The sequence below is a fragment of the Hippocampus comes genome, unplaced genomic scaffold, assembly GCF_001891065.2.
Source record: "Hippocampus comes isolate QL1 unplaced genomic scaffold, H_comes_QL1_v1.1 scaffold156, whole genome shotgun sequence".
NCBI lineage: Eukaryota > Metazoa > Chordata > Actinopteri > Syngnathiformes > Syngnathidae > Hippocampus > Hippocampus comes.
Window position 1 is genome coordinate 2,696,839 of NW_017805744.1, and position 18,034 is coordinate 2,714,872.

Here is an 18,034-nt window from a genome sequence, read left to right on the forward strand (position 1 = left end):
AACCCCATCCCCAAGACGTTCACGGCTTCACACACGTTTTACAGGATGTAAATGTCCGTGATGTATGCTTCTTCTCTAAATGGTCAAAAGACCGCAAATGCTCAGCTTGGATGGATTCGCCATGTCAGATATCATCACATTGGATAAACTTTTATTTTTCATCACAATATGACAAACTCAATGAGTGAATACAGTACACACATCCTGATTTTTACATATCTTCAACCAATGTTTTTGTGATTTGGGGGAGACGATGCCTGAACATCTAAAATATTTGATTTTTTTGTTTTTATTCTGATGGTATGTGCAGATAATTTTTTGGATTGTTAACAATCGTGGCACAGAACATCCCAGAAGTTTGCTCGGACAACTTATTTTGCAGATACGATCAATTTTGTCATTGGTCAATCTGCAACTTGTGACATTAAGACCAATCATCGATTTTGCATAAAATACAAAATAGCTGCCAATCAGACCTGTGTCCGTGTTTACAAGGTTAAGAGAAAGGACAGCACTAATCCTCCTATTTCCTTCTATACTAGCTTTCCATTTCACTTGTTTGTGCCTCATAAAATAAATAAATACATTTAAAAAACAGTTGCCACATAGCTGTAGATGAGTCCAACAGCTCATTTTACCACAGCTAAATTTTGCTTATCTGCAGGGTAATCTATGGAGAGAAAACTTGATGTGCTGGAACGAAACTGACTGCAATTTTGGTATCAGTACGCCTATTTTAGTTTTAATCAGCATAAAAATCTTTCTTTTTTAATTAAGTTCTTTTTTAATTAATTGCCAATATGAACAAAAAGTCTTTGCTACAGGCAAGGTAAATTTTGAAATCCGAAATTACACCAAACAAAATGACAAAAATCCAGGTTAAGGAAAAACCCAAAACAAGAATCTATTGGAACAGGAGCGCCTATAAACATGAACGGGACGTCTAGAAAATATCGCTTGAGCTTGACAGTCCTTAAATACTTGACTAAGACTTGACTGGGAAAACAAGACACAGTTGCACCGCTGAAGAGCCGCGCCCTTACACTCCAGCTGGTGCTGCAAAACAAAGAAAAACAGAGACAAAACATGACAGATTTGGGGGCGCGGGCACTAAGAATTCAAATTGCCATGTAACCGTACCATCAAGACTAACACGTGTAAACAAACATCCCCAGGTGCTATTGGAGAGCAGATTGAATGTAGGGCAAAGCAGTGCTTAGCCACGCTTATAACCCGACCCCTCATACTCCAGGAAAGCCTTGGCATATAAGAAACATGGGGTTAAAGGTCTGGGGTCGCAGTGTTAATCCCAAGCAGTGGTACAAAATGTCAGGCTGGTCTCGATGGGTTAAAGAAAAACAAAACAAATTGAAGGCCCAATGCAGGTATGCGGGAGAAAAAATGAGGCTGGCTGTTGAATGGTGTGTGGCTTTAAATACTCTTGATAGTTGGAGGATACACTTGTCAGCACTCATAATATATCAGCCACAAACTGAACTGTGGCCTACTTTCCCCATCCACTTGATAGATTTTTTTCTGTTTTGCATGGTCGCCCGCCCGCCGACAGAGCTTTAAATTTGGGAGATTGTAAATGGCCAAATCGTGTTTTACCGCCAGAGTGAAGCTGCAGCATCAACTGTTCTTGTAGTCCCTGTGGAGTGACCCCCCACTCACTTTTGCGTGTGTGTGTGTGTGTGTGTGTGTGTGTGTGTGTGTGTGTGTGTGTGTGTGTGTGTGTGTGTGTGTGTGTGTGTGTGTGTTTAGGGTGCCTCGAATGCTGCATCAAATGCCTGGGCGGGATCCCCTACCCGTCGCTCATTGCCACAATCTTGTTGTACGCCGGCGTGGCTCTGTTTTGCGGATGCGGCCACGAGGCTCTTTCTGGAACCGTCACCATCCTGCAGAATTACTTCGAGGTGGTCCGTAGCCCCGTGGACGCGTTGGACGTCTTCACCATGTGAGTAGAAAAAGCATCAACTTCAGAACGTATGAGTTAAAGGACAGGAAGGGCAAGTGCCTTGCACTCGGTAAATAAAAACAGTGCAGCTCTACCTCTGGCTATCAATCGTCGAGGCGAGCGAGATGCTTTTGGGAGGCGCATCAACCTTACTAACTTGTTTCAAATGATATCACACAACTAGTGGCATTGAAAAAGCCTCACCCGGTTTCTTTAGAAATTAGTGCTTTGAGTGTCTAAGTGGCATAATTTATACTGTTCAAAGCGATCTCAAACTCCGGGCCTTGAGGTTTGCTTCCCTGCACTTTTTCGATATTATGATCAGCTCATCAGCAAGCTCTGCGGGAGCCTGATTATGATCCCGATCATTTGAATCAGATGTGTTGGAGGAGGTAAACATCTAAAAAAATGCAGGAGTGCAGACCTCAAGGCCCGGAGTTTGAGACCCCTGGTTCACATTTTTCCTTTTGAACTTGTACGTCATCTTTCTCAAAAACTAGACACATTATCGATGTGACACTAGAGGTGCCAAAATTATTGGGTTAATCGACAACTAATCACTGCGATTGACTGGCAATCAGTTCAGGGTGTACCCCGCCTGATGCCTGAAGACAGCTGGCAATGGCTGCTCCAAACCAAAATGGACAACTTCCTGTTCAATTTTGGGCATGGGTCATCTCATGAGAGACATGTCCACCCAATAACTTGTTAATAGGTGAAACGGGTGTCAGGCGCTTTGTTGTACCTTGAAGGATGAAGCTCTGTGATTTTTATTGATATTCAATATAAACAAAATCAAAAAACGATAGCTGTTTCAGTTAGTCTCCAGTAGGTGGCAGAGGTGTTCCGATCTTTCCAACTGCATACCACTGTTTAAGGACTCTCCTGCCGACAACTGACTGTCGTATAATTTTTTATATGCATCTATTTTCAGGATTGACATCATTAAGTACGTGATCTACGGCGTGGCCTCGGCCTTCTTCGTCTATGGCATCCTGCTGATGGTGGAGGGCTTCTTCACCAGCGGGGCCATCAAAGACCTCTACGGAGACTTCAAGATCACAACCTGCGGACGCTGCGTCAGTGCTTGGGTGAGTTTGGGTGTATAGCTTCAAAAGTGGATGTGGAAAATATGTAACATTGGCTATTAAAATTTGAAAATGTTCGAATCTTCAAATCTGTATGTTCATATCTGACCTTATAACGTTGCTAACTGGATACAATTTGCATCTTATCCATCGGATCCAGGAGAAAATGAGTAGAAAATGAACAAAGTAACGCCACGTTGGTATTGAATGTGTTTCACTTCATAATTACATTGCGGCCCAAATCATTCAATTACCAGGATGGGACAATAATGAAAAATGTCGTATGGAGGAGCCGACATGTAACGAGATTATGTCAATTGTGAAATTAGAATGCCAATCTGCAGCGCTCTGCATGGGAGGAAGAGGAAGTCACCAGGATTTGTGCTCATTGTCCAATGAGAATGTTTTTCTTTGTTTCTATTTCTATTGTCATAGTGCTTAGGTCATTTATTTCATTACACTAAAGCTAAAAAAAAACCTTATTGCGCAAATACAATTTAGATCAATATAGCAGATACTTCATCCCATTTGGGAAATAATACATTAAACTGTATTATGAACCAATTTTTTTCATCTGTCATTAATTTCATGTTTTTAGGGGGGTTTTCGAGGGTAAATCAATCTGCAAATTTTTTATTTTTTTTTTTGCACCTGCGTCAAAATATCCGACATTTTCCACACCAGCGTCAAAGAAAAGCAGTGACTTGGTGACTTCAAAAGTTTTGGATGCCGTCATGTATTATGTTCTTTGAAAAAAAGTTGAGGAGAATGGGAATGAGGTCAAAGTCGGGCTCTTAACATGCAAGGCTTGCTGATATATATTTACCAGTATTTCAGGACAAAATTATTGTCTGATGCCACTGACCTTGGCCTATGCTGATAACTGCCACTTCAGTTGTATTCTGCGATGTCCTGCAAACTATTTGGAGTTCACGCGTTTGCATTTTCTTTTCTTTGGAACGTATCCTTACTTGCTTTGGAAAAACATGTTTTTTTTTTTGTGTGTGTTATTTCTGGACCACCCTAAATTGCCACAAGATGATGCCAAAGCCCTGGCTAATAGCAAACTGTTATTGGTATCAAGGAAGGATGTTCAAGTAATATGTGACCGTTCTGAGGGTTTACTGTATTAGGAGCCATTCTTGACTTCTTTGGACATTTTTTTTTTTTTTGTGCAAATAATCACAAAATGCACATTGTGGTTTGGCATAAGGCGAATGTGTTGTTTCAGTTCATCATGCTGACGTACATCTTCATGCTGGCCTGGCTGGGTGTGACGGCGTTTACCTCCCTGCCCGTCTTCATCTACTTCAACATCTGGAGCATTTGCCAAAATGCCACCGTGCTGGAGGGCACCACGCTCTGCCTGGACCCGCGCCAGTACGGTAGGGATGGCCAATCCCCCGTCAAAACGTTAAATGGCTCATTTAAGCTAAAGTCCTTGGGGATTTGCACCATGATTCTTGCATGCCATTAGCCACAAGGTGGTCAACCTGACGTTATCTAATTGGAGCCGCGTTTGTAGTACAATAATGTACATCACTTACATTGCAGGTATCGTGGCTATTAGTGAAGCAAAGACGGTGTGTGCCGGATCTGAAAAGTTCTACAAGATGTGCGAATCCACTGAGGTGAGCTTGAATGATTGTCAGATGGAAAACTGTCAATAGGAAAACTCATACTTTAGGCGGTTGTGAGAAAAATCACCACCAAAAAGATGGTGAAAGCCAGCTGTAGATTCACAACTGTAAATGTATCTTGTCATGTTACACTGACGCTATATTGCACCAAGAACATTTAGTATGACTTCTGCACCAATTGGTTATTTTTTTTTATGCAAAAACATATTTTCTTTAGCTCCCGATGTATCCGTCATTTGCCCCTGAAACATCCCAGACGAGCAATGGTGCGCTGTTTATGTCATCCATCTTTCTTAGTCAAGCATGAACACAGAGGAACGTGATTTCATTTTCCCGCCTCCTTTCTCGGCTTTGAACAAAAAGATTGCAAAGTGTGTTGACAAAATGAATCATTGACAGCTGTGACGTGTCTTTTTTTGTGACAGCTGGACATGACATTCCACCTGTTCATCTGCGCCCTCGCCGGAGCAGGAGCCGCTGTCATCGCAATGGTGAGCTGCCACTTGAACACCGTGGATGCAAAATCAACCAACAATGCAGCCATCCATTTTACACTGTGTAGCGCTCACCCTCACTTGGGTCGAGGGTAACCTGGAGCCGAGCCCAGCTGACTTTTGATGAATTGCAGGGTCACTGCTCACTTTTTGGCAAGAAAAGCAAGGTACACCCTGGAGTGATTGTCGGCCAAATTCAGGGGAGGTATCGACAAACATTTCACACCAATGGGATCATTTGGAGTCTAAAATTGAGAGTCTTCAGTGACTCTAACATGCATGTTTTTGGAGTATGGGAGGAAGCTAAAGAAAACCTACACTGTCTGTCTGTCTGCCGGCCTAGCTATTTTTTAAATGACGGTAACTAAGGAGCAAACCTCTTTGTTGTGGCTGGTGGGCAGTGTCGGGCAGCAGACAACCGTTAATCAGCGAGGAGGCATTTTTGCGCAGTGAAACGGCGCCGTTTGTTTGCCTCCTTTGCTTCTATCGGAGGGGGCCTGGCATGCCGGTGGCGTTGTCATGGAAACAGTGAGAAAAAAGGAGAGGTGATGGTTTCAAGCGCACACGCCTACAGTAATTTCCAAGGAGCTATTTTAACGAAAGGACAAAGTTTTGATGATGCTGCATAAAATATTCGGAATCCAGTTTCCCAGATCGGGGATTAGTCAATTAGGGATTGAACTGGAAAACATTATCAATGTACTGTATAATCAAGACCTCTGACAATGTTAATTAAATGTGGAGTCTGTTTGTTCAGGTGCCAAGCAAAAGCAGTTCACCAAATGTGGAAATAGTGTGTATGTAAATAGACTGTCAGTCACTGCGGTTCAATAATTCACTCTGCGCTGCGTTGCTGTGGAAACGAGTCCCAAGAATACAGCCGGCATTGTGCTGCCGTCTGCTGGATGTTTATGGAACCTCGCTATCAAACTTTCCACGAGCATCATGTGCATTTTTGGTTTCTCTATGTAGAGCTTTCAAAATGCGTCATCAAAGTTTTTTATTTATTATTATTATTTTTTTTACATTTTTATTGTATTATGTTAATATTTTTGTTTAATATTGCAAAATATATTTGAATGTCATTACTCAAAAAATAAAATAAATAGATGGCTGCAGCCGTACAATAAAGTCAGATTTGAACAAGTAAATTTCAAAAAGGAACATTATACTCGTATTTTTATGCTTTTTATTCTGGTCCACATAAACTCAAGGAAGTGCCCTCTTTACGTGTGTGGGTGACTCCAGCATTCACGATGGCAAGATAAAAAAAAAAAAAAAAACACACTAAATAGAGTAAGATACAATTCCCAAATGAATGTTTGATCGCCTTTCTTCTCTACAGCCGCACAGTAATCCTGAAATCAACGTTTTTTTTTTTCAATTTTAGCTTTAGGTATTTCATTAGTGCTTGTACGCGACTTTACCAGTGTCGGCCTCGAACGTTATTCTGAGCAGGAAATTTTACTCTTAACACACCCCACACCACAGGATAAATCTCTCAGGATAATCTTTTAAGGACAGCCGATCATAGATTATCAAAACAGACATTGGGCTGTTTTCCCCATCCTGAAATCATGAGCGTTCTCTTTCTACCATTTCCCTCCAGATCCACTACTTGATGGTGCTGTCGGCCAACTGGGCCTACGTGAAGGACGCGTGCCGGATGCAGAAGTACGAGGATATCAAGTCCAAGGAGGAGCAGGAGCTTCACGACATCCACTCCACCCGCTCCAAGGAACGGCTCAACGCTTATACATAAAAAGCCAAGCTTGGGCACTCCCAAGGTGGATGCGGGGGAGGGGCTTCCTCGCCACCACCACCAATGTCACTGGTGCGTCACATGACAATGTGGTTTGGGCGAGGGTCCACCTCAGCCGCAAACAGCATTTCAGCTAACAAAAAAGAAGCCCCCTTACCTCTCTCGTGGATGGTGTTTGTTATCATTCTGGCAGTTGTTGAAATATGAGAACAGTCGTTTAGTGTTGAGTAGTAGCTGTAGTGCCGTTTGTAGAATCACGAATAGTACTAGGAGTGGATTTTTTTTATTTTTTAAGCTTTTGCTTGTGAAATAATTATTTTGCTGAGCCTTTTTTCCCCGTCCTCTTAACCCTCCTGTTATGTTTCCTCACGGGTCAATGTGACCCACTGCATATTTAAAAATGTTAAATGGGGGTGGAATATGGAATAAATTTAAAACTGTTAGAAAAAATTGAAAGAAAATAACCATGCTGTTTGGTTTGTTTGGCAAACCCAAAATGTTCATGGGTCATTGTTACCCCCACGATATGTTTAGTTACTGAAAACAAAAATAAGTTTAAAAAGAGAAGAAAATAAAAATAAGGCCAGCAAAATAAGAGTAAAACTTTTGATCGACATTTTTATATATATTTTTTTTTGTTTTGAACAGGTCAGTGTGACCCGCAAACACATTTCTTCAATTTAAAAATATGAAAACAACAGACAATAAAAAGGGGGGAATGTTCTTTGTTTGAGTCTTTCTGATATGTTTGTTTGTGAAACACCGTGTTTTTTCAAGGGTCAGTGTGACCCATTGCTTGTTTAAATATTATTTTTCTTTTAAAAAAAACTAATAAAAAAAAATCAGGCCAGCAAAATAATTTTTATTTAATTTGTTTTTTTGCATTTCTTTTGAAAGAAATGTACACAAATTTTTAAATGTTAAAATCGGTCAATTCGACCCGCAATATCACAGGAGGTTTAAGATATGTCTTGTTGAGTTTTAGGTTGACACGTAATTTATTATTGCTTCACGAGGAGGTCAACAGGGGCTTCAAAAAAGGTTCTTAAGCACATTTATCATCTCATGTGTGATATCGATGTACTGTATGTGAACGACTGATGTATTCCAGGGAAAAAATAAAAAATAAAACACACAATAAAATGTTTGCCAGGGATTAAAATCACAAATCACAATACAGTAGCGACTTTATATTTTAAGGAAAAAAAATAGTGACACAACAATGAATACCAAAATCTATCAATGACTCGCTAGGTGTGCCAAGCCTGTTGAACAGGGAAATTATTTTTGGACTGATACACAATGTATTAATGGGATTAAATTTGCGAGAAGGGATCATATATGAATCTCTGAACTGTGAATGATTCCACTGTCACTAAAGCACATGCTCTCATAAGTCAGTGTTTATGATTATGACTGATAATGTTGTTGTTTGAATAAATGTAGTTGTTTTTTTTTTTTTTTTTTCTCTGCAGACTCTAAACTGTATATAGTGATATATCAAAGCATTCCAATGTGTGGTTAAGCACTACAACTAGAGTTATGGTGAGATAAGAACGTTGGTCCACTTAGAGGAGACATATTGTGCAGTGTGGTCACAATTTTAGACAGTTAGTTCCCAGGTGTCTTCAGAAAAGCTTGCTGACATTTTTGGGTTAAAATATCCACGAAGCATTTTTACACAATTTTCTACTTGATATTGGTATCGCTTGATTTTCAGTCATGGACGGAAAAAAATTGCGAGGGGCAGAATCATGTAAATTAGCCGTGCTGTTACATAATCTGGCAAAATTCCGAACGGTTTACGTGCATTCTAATTTTCTCAGCAAACAGAATTTAACTATTGATTAATTTCACACTTGATGAGTGAACAGGTACTCCAGAGACCAAATTATGTGTACACAAATAATTGAAAGGCCATTTTTCCATAATATGTCTTCTTTAAGAAAACACTAATCGTCGGAGAAGATATCTGACAGCTGATTGGTTGTTGGGGGAAAAAAATCCAATATTGTCAGTGTTTCATTCACTTATACGACTATTTTCTGTGCTCTCAGTTGGAAAATTGTACTGTTAGTAAAGACTGTGACTGTAGATGTTATTTGTGGCATGGACATGCATTCATATACAGTAGTCGGGTTGACTCTAAAAGTTACTTTTATCTCACATTGTTATTTATTTTTTATTTTATTTTATTTTTGGTTAACATTTTGACACTTTTTGCCTGTCTTGCTGGACCAGCCCTTTTGTTTCAACGTGCAGTACTAAAACCTTCCATTTAATGATTCTTCATGCTACTGATGTAGAGACGTAGTCGTTTGAGTTGTGATTTAGTTTGTGATGAGGAAACGTCCTAAAGCTTAATTCGTGTACTGATATTGCTTACTATGTAATGAGCCCGCTCTTTCTCTTTCTCTTATCGGCTTTCTCCTTGTATTTGTCTTTTTGTACTTTCACTACCGATGCTTCGTAGCCAGCTTTTCATGAAAATAAGGGCCAGGGGAAGATGAATTTGTTTGGTATCCATCCATGTGCCAACAGCTTGAAGTGGCTTATTTGACCTGTATGATCAAATTTGCTCGCATAAATAAAATTCACTTGTGTACTTGAGGCGATGGCGTTGGTTGATGGCCCTTTTAAAATGAGTAACTACATTATGAACCACTGGATGTCGCTATTGTCTCCTGTACGGTGCAAATGCAAGGTTTTAGACACAATAACCAACTTGTACAACTAACTTTGAATTTTTTTTTTTTTGGGTGAGAATGATCAACAAATTTAACGCCAAGCTCCATCCAAGTTGGTACAGGCAACAACAAAAAAAAATGTAACCATTCATCTTGTCGTTCATCTTTCTTGGACACCTGCTTCCAGTTGGGGCTCATTTGGGCAAATTCCCTAATGAGATTTCGTCACAGTATGAACCCTGGAAAACTAAAATGTCTAACTTCCTATTCAATTTCAGGATGCGTCCTTGACATTTTTTATGCATCAAGTTACATTACACCTGTCTACCCAACTTGCACTCTGTTGCCAGACATAATGTTTGTACGCACATGACACATGGACAAGATTCACACTTTGGTTGTTTATCAACTCCCTTCACACTTTAAAGCAGGTGTATTTACAGAAGAACAGAAACATGATATTTTCGATATTCTAGGAACGAAAAAAAATTAATATGCCTGTGAGAAGGTAACAAGTATGGCTTATGCATTTATAACCCACAAAACCAAAACATAATTATGACACTAAACCTGGATCGCAAAAAAAAAACAAAACAAAAAAAACAGCCTTTCCACAAGCTCTGCCTTAATTATAACCCTGAACCCCTAACCAAAAACTACTGCACATTCAAATATAACACATAAAACAAAAAATACATGTTGTTGTTTTTTTCATCAGTGCCTGTGCCTAAGCTACCTTTTGGGGTAGAGCCTTAAATCCGGGACCTAAACTTGCCTGTGCCTGATTTAAAACTCTATTTAATTCAACCTATTAAGACATACCTACCTACATAAGATATTTGACCTGTTATACTTGCATAAGAAAAAAAAGTGCAACTTTAGAGGTGTAGTCGTTGGAATCATTTTGGCTTGGCCATTTACAGTATTGATTTGTATCCTCAGGTCTTCCTAAACTCTGAATTATGAAGTGTGTTTATTGTAACATGGCACCACACATCTTACATGTATATAGTATTTTAAAAAAATGGAGGGGGGATCTCCAAAGGCCTGGTGGGGAACCCTTTCTGGAAGTGGCTGATTAACGATTATAGGGCCTGCTGCCGAGCTTGCGTGACCCTTACAACTCCACGAAATCCTCAGCTAATCTCGGCAAGGCTGGGGGGGAGTGCGATTAGCACCTCACAGGTGACCTGCACGGTAAGTCTATCGCCAGGCTGTCGACGCTTATGGACTTTGAAAGCGCTTTTCTGTCTTGTCCATTTGCTTTTTGGAAGGAATCCTTGGAACTAATAATGAATCCCGATGTCTTTTTTCCCGATCCGTCCTCCAAGTGACTGTAGTCCTCTTGTTGAAATCATGCATCAAATCCTCAGGACGTTTGTGTTGATCTGCTGCTTTCACACGGCTTGTCCCTTCTGTCCGGCCCAGTGCACTTGTGTTTTCCATGGACGTAGCGATGGAACGGGAACCAGGTACTATTACTTCTCTTCAGATGTTCATGTTTTCACAAGTTTGTTAACAAGAAGGTTGAACACAAATGAAAGGAAATCCTAAAAAAAAACAAACCAAAACATGATTTTATCTTTCATGACGATCATAACATTACCATGGGCCAATCATCCTCTAGATGATAAAACAGTAACGGTACGTGGGCTGAGGGGTGCTTGTACTTGCATGTCATACAGTTGGTCTTGCTTTGGCATTTCAGTGGTGCTTGGAAGTAAACACTTTGCTAGGTGTACATCTGTAAACATTTTCAGGTATCTGGATTTCAAATGAGTATTTTTCTGATGACTGTTTACTTTTACTCACTATATTTCCAAACTGATTTCTGTACTTTGTACTCCTTTGTCAAAATTACTGTTACTTACTCTGTGGCTCATGACATTACGTAAAAACAAAAAAAAAAAAGAATGTAAGAAGAGTAAGTAAAGTCAACCCCATGGTGAGAGCTTAATTGACTGAGATCTCGGGTTCTTATAAGGCGGAAACAACACCATTAATGAAGGTGTCAACAGATTCAGTGTCTAGTGCCAGTTCAAAAGCCACACACACACTTATGGTGTTATGTTACTAATGTGGAAAACCAACAGATTCAAGGCATATATTTCTGTTGTTATCATTGGCTCATGTGATTTTTTTTCCCCACGTTAGCCAAGGTATGCTTTGCCAGCATAGTCTTAATTTAAATACACAGTATCACAATTTTTGCTCTTCATTGTGTCAAGTTATCAAAACCTGGTTTGTATGTAACTGACAGTAATTTTGTCCTAGAGTACATTTCAGAGTCTGCACTTTTTTAGTCTACCATTTAGAACAGGCAGCACTTCTACATTGACAGTACTTCTACGTTTACCGGTCTACTTTATACCAGTCTCTGTACTTGTACAGAGGATGTGTACTTTTCCCACCTCCAGGTTTCAACCACTTACGTATTTAAACATCTATTCACAGGTCTGTGCTCTGCAATGACCCCGACATGTCCGACATCCCCGTCAATGTCCCGGTGGACACCGTCAAGCTCCGGGTGGAAAAGACCGCCGTCCGCCGAGTGCCGACAGAAGCGTTTTACTACCTGACGGAGCTCCGTTACCTGTGGATCACATACAACTCTATCACCTCGGTGGACACGGGGAGTTTCTACAACCTCAAAGTGCTCCACGAGCTGAGGCTGGATGGCAACGTGATCTCTGTTTTCCCGTGGGAGTCCCTCAAGGAGATGCCCTTGTTGAGGACCTTGGACCTGCACAACAACAGGCTCACCAGCATTCCCGCTGAGGCCATTCCCTACCTGGAGAAGCTTACGTACTTGGATCTGTCCAGCAACAAATTAGCAACCCTGCCCTCGGACCTCATGGATATTTGGCCTCCGTTTAACGGCGAGCCAGTCACATCAAATGCTTCCCAAAAGGTGGTGCTGGGTGAGTACCAAGGATTGTGTCACAATCAGGACAGGTCAGTCTTAATTACATCAGCCAGTTGGTTCCATCAGACTGCGACAAAGATAGACAAATGGGTTCTAATTACCCAAACCTACAAGCGCCAAGGCACGATCAATTTAGCAAATTCTAATTAAGTGACTGCTCAGTTCAAGCTCATTGTCTACGGTTAATTTATCCTTCTCATTAAGCGGAGAAGTGGTATGCTTCGTTTCTTTGTAACCCCACTCAGATTCACCCTTATGAATGAAAAACATCTATAGTGTCCCAAGATTTGATTGTCTACAAATGCATTTTGATCAGGATCATAGATGCCAAAACAATTGTTGTGTATAGCTTGTAATAAGTGAAGGCATAACGTTATACATCCCTTTGTTGCTCGATTCCAGAGCATGAAATGGCTGTTTGCTGTAATACACTACATTCAAAGGAGTGTTGCATGGCATAGGCAGGAAAGATCATCTTTCTAACAGGCAATAGCGCCTCATTCGTTGTTACTGAGTAAAATGTTCTGCAACAATGGCATCACTCATGCTGATAGATCAAACTGCTACTTTTCACTTAATTTTAACACGGAAATGCTGTAATCTATTGATGCGGGTGGTGAGTGGCCGCACACCAAATAAAGGCCAGGGCCAGATTAGATACACTGGCTGACACTGTTAGGACAGCTAATCTGTTTAAAGGGATTTGATATGCACTGGGTACATGTTTTCTTATTGTGTGCAACAGGGCCTTGCATAGAAGCATACTGTTGATACACAACCCTTGAACTCTAATTTTATGAGGCTACAACAGTGATTGCAAACCATTATCAGGAGAGATCATTCGATGTGCAATGGGAAATCAGCCAATTTCATGTAATCTGGTCAGGAGATTATTTATTTACTGGAAAAAATGTCTTTTTGTTCATCTATCTATCTATGCCAGCAACATATTTATTTATTTATTTTTGGGTGAAAATGACAAAACAGACAAAAAGTCAAACAACTTCCCAATCACATGAAAATTATCCTGGTGTTTTTGTCTGCATTTCTGATATATACAATGAAAACCTGATTCTCCTGATTCATATTTCCAGGCCTCCAAGACAACCCCTGGTTTTGTGACTGCAAGATATCCAAGTTAATCGAGATATCCAAAATGGCAGTAACACCCGTCATTCTGATGGACCTGTTCCTGACCTGCAGCGCACCCGAGAACCTCAATGGCGTCCTCTTTCAGCGCGCCGAGCTCGACAATTGTGTCAAGCCTTCGGTCATGACGTCTGCGACCAAGATCACGTCCCCGCTCGGTAGTAATGTTCTCCTGCGATGTGACGCAACAGGGTACCCGACACCAAGCCTATACTGGTCTCGGTCTGATGGATCACTAGTTAACAACACAGGTATGAAGCCACATTTAGTCTTTGATACTGTTATGTATGGCGACTATTTGAGTTGTCACTCGTCCAGGGTGTAGTGCACCGTTTGACCAAAGCCAGCTGGGATAGGTTGCTTTCTATTACAGGTTCTAGAATGGCCTGTTCTCGCTCGGGCTCTCAAGAGAGCAAGCAAGAAAAAGCCTCCAAGGCATAAAATCACAGTCCATAAAAAAAAAAAAAAAAAAAAACACACACACATTTATTATGTTTTATAACAACACATAACCATATTTACAATTTCATATGTTGCTGCGGTGAAACAAATTGAAACTTGTGGTAAAAGTCTTGAGCAGTGCACACATCGCCGTTTCCATTCATTTGAATGGGTCCTTTCAAGTGAATGAAATTGAGTCACATTTTTCAAGATACAATTTCGCCATTGTTGTTTTTATTACATACCATGTTCTCTTTCTGTAACAACCTTCATGTTCCTTGACTAACATTGTGCAATGTGCTGCGGCCCTAAAGACGAAAGTGTGAATATAATAAATTGAAAGACGGGGCTCGTTCTCATTCACTTGAAAGGACCCATTGAGGTACGTGCCGCTTGCAAACATTTTTACTGCAACCTTCCCTATTTCGTACATTGGTACATTTGAAATTGCAAATATGGTTCAGCATCGTTGTAATGCCCTGTATAAGTGGACTGGATATATTGCATTTTTATGACTTGGTGGCAGCTGGCTCAAATGGCTACAGCCAGTCAGATGCCAGTGATGGCACGGCCCACCTCGGCCTGCCTTCTAGAACCAGGTTGGAAGAGGTTGTGAGGGATGGGTACCAGGCTGTTTTTGGGTTGAAACTTTGGAAAAGGGGCTGTAGGCTTTAGCTTCCCTGAACAGGACAAGCGGTATACAAAATTGATGGAAGGATCGATGTTCAAGTGGTTTATTCCTGATAGATTTTGAAAAGAAATCCACAAAAGGTGTCTGGGTCTTCATATTGACAGTTCTTGCTTGGCTCTACAGTACAGGAGTCACCAGGGGATGGCATCCGATGGTCCATCATGAGTGTACATGGGATCCTGCACAAAGATGCTGGGGACTACAGCTGCAGAGCCAAGAATGACGCTGGTGCAGCAGAAGCTACCATATCCCTTTCAGTGGCCGGCACGATGAGCACCACTATCTCTCCGGTGATGCCCGATGTTGGGACGGGACCAACAGGCTCAGGCTGGACATACAGTCCTGGAGGAGATGTAACCATCTTCACCTCGACCGTTCCCATGGCCCGGACAACTGCAGTGGCCCTCTCAGCCAAGCCAAAGACATCTTCAAGTATCCAAAGGGGTTCGCTTAAGCCCGCAAAGATCCAGCAAGGCGGTGGCGGGCGAAAGTTTGTGTCGGATGAGAAAAGTAAGAAAAGCGAGTCGTCAAAGTTGGTCAAAGACTTGGAGATTGTGGATGAAACATCTGACAGTGCGGTTTTGGTCTGGAAGGCAGAGGGGTTACCCAAGAACTCTCCCCTCACCGTTGTTTATTCCCCTTATGGCGAAGATGGCGAGGATGACTACAAAAGAACAGTGGAGACTAATGCAGGCAGTGGCAAAATTCTGTTGGAGGAACTCTCACCTGGTATAAGATACTCGGTTTGCCTCGTGGCCAAGGGTAGTGCTGCCGCAAAGGACCCTTGCATTGACTTTTACACGCTGGACAATTTTGAGGAGGGAGGGCAGAACCAGCTTTTCATCATCATCAGCGGTATTGCCTGCGCCTTGGCGCTGCCGCTCATCGGCCTGCTGCTCTACAAGATCCTCGCCCTCTACTACAAGGCGAGTGAAGCCACTCCGGATGAAGAGGAGCTGGAGAAGGAGAGCTATGTCAAATTCGAGACCATCAACATGAAGCAAAGGACCATGAACCCTCACCCGACAGAGCTTTGGGCAAGGAGGCCCACTCATGAGTCGGAAAGACTGCTGCTCTGCTCTCGCTCAAGTATCGACTCCCAGATGACCTACAAGAGTGATAGTTCACGGTCCGAGTATCTCTGCTGATACCAGTGCACATGTGTTTAAATGCCTATGATAAACCATTGAAAAAAAAATCAACATGGAGAGGATAAAACACATACACTTTAAAAGATTTAGCAGTGGTGGGCCGTACATTTGTGACCTGGGCCTTCAGTGGGGATTTATCCAACTGAATCCACCTCTTAATAGAACCACGATCACATTGCAATTATAGTCACCATCAATACCACACAAAAATGCAATTGTGCCACATAAGTCATCTGCAGAATCAATAATTATCTCATATAGATGATAGAAAAATGTTATAAAACTCATTGCACACCAGAGATTCTTATATTTTACCAGCACAACTGACTCTGAAGTTCCTCGGCAGATTAGAATGACATAGCAATGCAGAGAGGCTCAAATCGCATTAGACAACATTTTGAATGTAAACATACTGGAAGCAGCGTAACCAATAGAACCCCTGCAAAATGAAGAGGAAAAGGATTCACTGCTGCAATTTAGAAACCACCCTTTAATGCTCCCACAGGTTTGTTCCTATGCTTGACTGAGATAGTTATGCATGCCCTTATCCATCTTGTAGCCTTACAGTATATCTGTTTAAAATTTTCAGACAGTGTCACAACAAGCCAAGAACTTTGGTGGACTGGCGCATAATACCAAGCAAAGTGTGTTTTTTTTTTCCTTGTGATATTCAATGCCAAAATTAGGCACTAGATATGAATATCATATGCGACACTAGTCAAGTCATTTATTCGTAGCCATTTCTTGTTACCCACAACATCCAAGGATGCCTTACCTGACTAATGTTTATAAAATGTGACTCAGATGAAAGGTTGCCACTTTTTGTCTTTATGTATATATTTGTTTTCAAGACTATTATGTACATTTGTTTTAATAAAATGAAATGCAGCTGAAATGTTGTCAAATAACTCAAGTACGAAGACAAAGTAACCTATGATGACATTAAAGGGGAGAGGATTAGTGAAATTCATTAGAACGGTACAGCTAAACTAGTGTCTTTTGAGAAGAAAAGTAATTGGAGGTCACTTGTGTGTTTGCTGAAGAATAAAAAGTGCACAGTAGAACGCAGGACTGGTATGATCAGAAAAAAAAATGAGAGGAAAAATATTTTCAGGAAAAAAGTGCTCCCTGGACCCACAAAGTTTGAAAACCCCTGAGCAAGGGAGCATAAAGATCGGGATTCTGGTAACAATGAAAAAGGTTTGTTTGACCTGAACAGTGTGGCTTTAGCCTTTCCCAGAATGATGAAGAAGACTGCAGTGATGGCTAAAAGAGCTTAAAGGTGAGACGGAGCTAACATATTACCGCGTTCATTGTTCGTCATCTATCATGAGAGGAGGAAGAAGAATTGTGAGAAAAGGTCATTGCCTGGGCCTCTGCTGGACTAAAGGACTAATTGAGCTCCGTAAATCTTCCAGTGCCGCTCTACGAAGTTACTGGTGACTCGGGAGCTGACAATGACATGCAGTCACAACGGCGATGAATAGAGCGTTTGCTCCATGACATTTGCTGCTTGTTCCCCAAACAATTAGGGATAATGCGCTGAGCCCATGCCGTTCTCTCGAAATTACTCATTCCGGGTAGGGAGCGATGAACCTCGGGGACTATTTGACACGCTGGTGTCAGAAAAACAGTCTATTGTCTGTGGTAGTAGGAAGTGCATGTCATGTTGGAATTGTTGGAGTTTACCAAAGTTGAATTTTTGACCCTGGTGGTTCACACGGTTATCTCACAGTTCTGACCTTCAAGGGTTCAAATCTCAGGGTCGGGCTCTCCTGTGTGGAATTTGCACGGGTTTTCTGTGGGTGCTCTGGCTTCCTGGCACACTCCCCAAAAATCCTCGGATCAGTGAGTTCTCCAAATTGTCAATCGGTGTGAATGTGATTGTGAATGATTGTTTGTCAATATGTCCTCTGCGATTGTCTGGTGACCAGCCCAGGATTCTGGGGCGCTGTTCTCAGCCAAAGTCAACTGGGATAGGCTCAAGCACACCCGCAAGACAATTGGGGTAAAAACAAATGGAGGAAGTCTCAGTTATCGTCTGGTTA

At 41.4% G+C, this 18,034-nt stretch overlaps 2 protein-coding genes across 2 annotated transcripts in view; both read left to right on the forward strand.

Annotated features, from left to right (window-relative positions):
- The window catches only part of gpm6aa (glycoprotein M6Aa), a 20,960-nt gene extending 13,223 nt beyond the window's left edge, over positions 1 to 7,737 (forward strand). Inside the window, exons 2-7 of the mRNA XM_019884417.1 lie at positions 1,765 to 1,957; positions 2,892 to 3,048; positions 4,277 to 4,430; positions 4,600 to 4,676; positions 5,111 to 5,176; positions 6,789 to 7,737. Coding sequence (XP_019739976.1) covers positions 1,765 to 1,957; positions 2,892 to 3,048; positions 4,277 to 4,430; positions 4,600 to 4,676; positions 5,111 to 5,176; positions 6,789 to 6,941 — 800 coding nt within the window. The 3' untranslated portion in view covers positions 6,942 to 7,737. The remainder of the gene's footprint in view (positions 1 to 1,764; positions 1,958 to 2,891; positions 3,049 to 4,276; positions 4,431 to 4,599; positions 4,677 to 5,110; positions 5,177 to 6,788) is intronic.
- A 2,927-nt stretch (positions 7,738 to 10,664) lies between these two features.
- Positions 10,665 to 16,816, forward strand: lrit3a (info leucine-rich repeat, immunoglobulin-like and transmembrane domains 3a). Its single transcript, XM_019883884.1, has 4 exons — positions 10,665 to 11,100; positions 12,083 to 12,549; positions 13,649 to 13,954; positions 14,959 to 16,816. Exons 1-4 carry the CDS (start codon positions 10,931 to 10,933, stop codon positions 15,981 to 15,983), a joined length of 1,968 nt encoding a protein of 655 aa, XP_019739443.1. The 5' UTR covers positions 10,665 to 10,930; the 3' UTR covers positions 15,984 to 16,816.
- Positions 16,817 to 18,034: the final 1,218 nt, after the last annotated feature.

Coding starts and splice junctions, on each gene's coding strand:
- lrit3a (XM_019883884.1), top strand. CDS start 10,931: ATGTCTTTTTTCCCGATCCGTCCTCCAAGTGACTGTAGTCCTCTTGTT. Junction 11,101..12,082: donor AGCGATGGAACGGGAACCAG/GTACTATTACTT, acceptor ATCTATTCACAG/GTCTGTGCTCTGCAATGACC. Junction 13,955..14,958: donor ATCACTAGTTAACAACACAG/GTATGAAGCCAC, acceptor TTGGCTCTACAG/TACAGGAGTCACCAGGGGAT.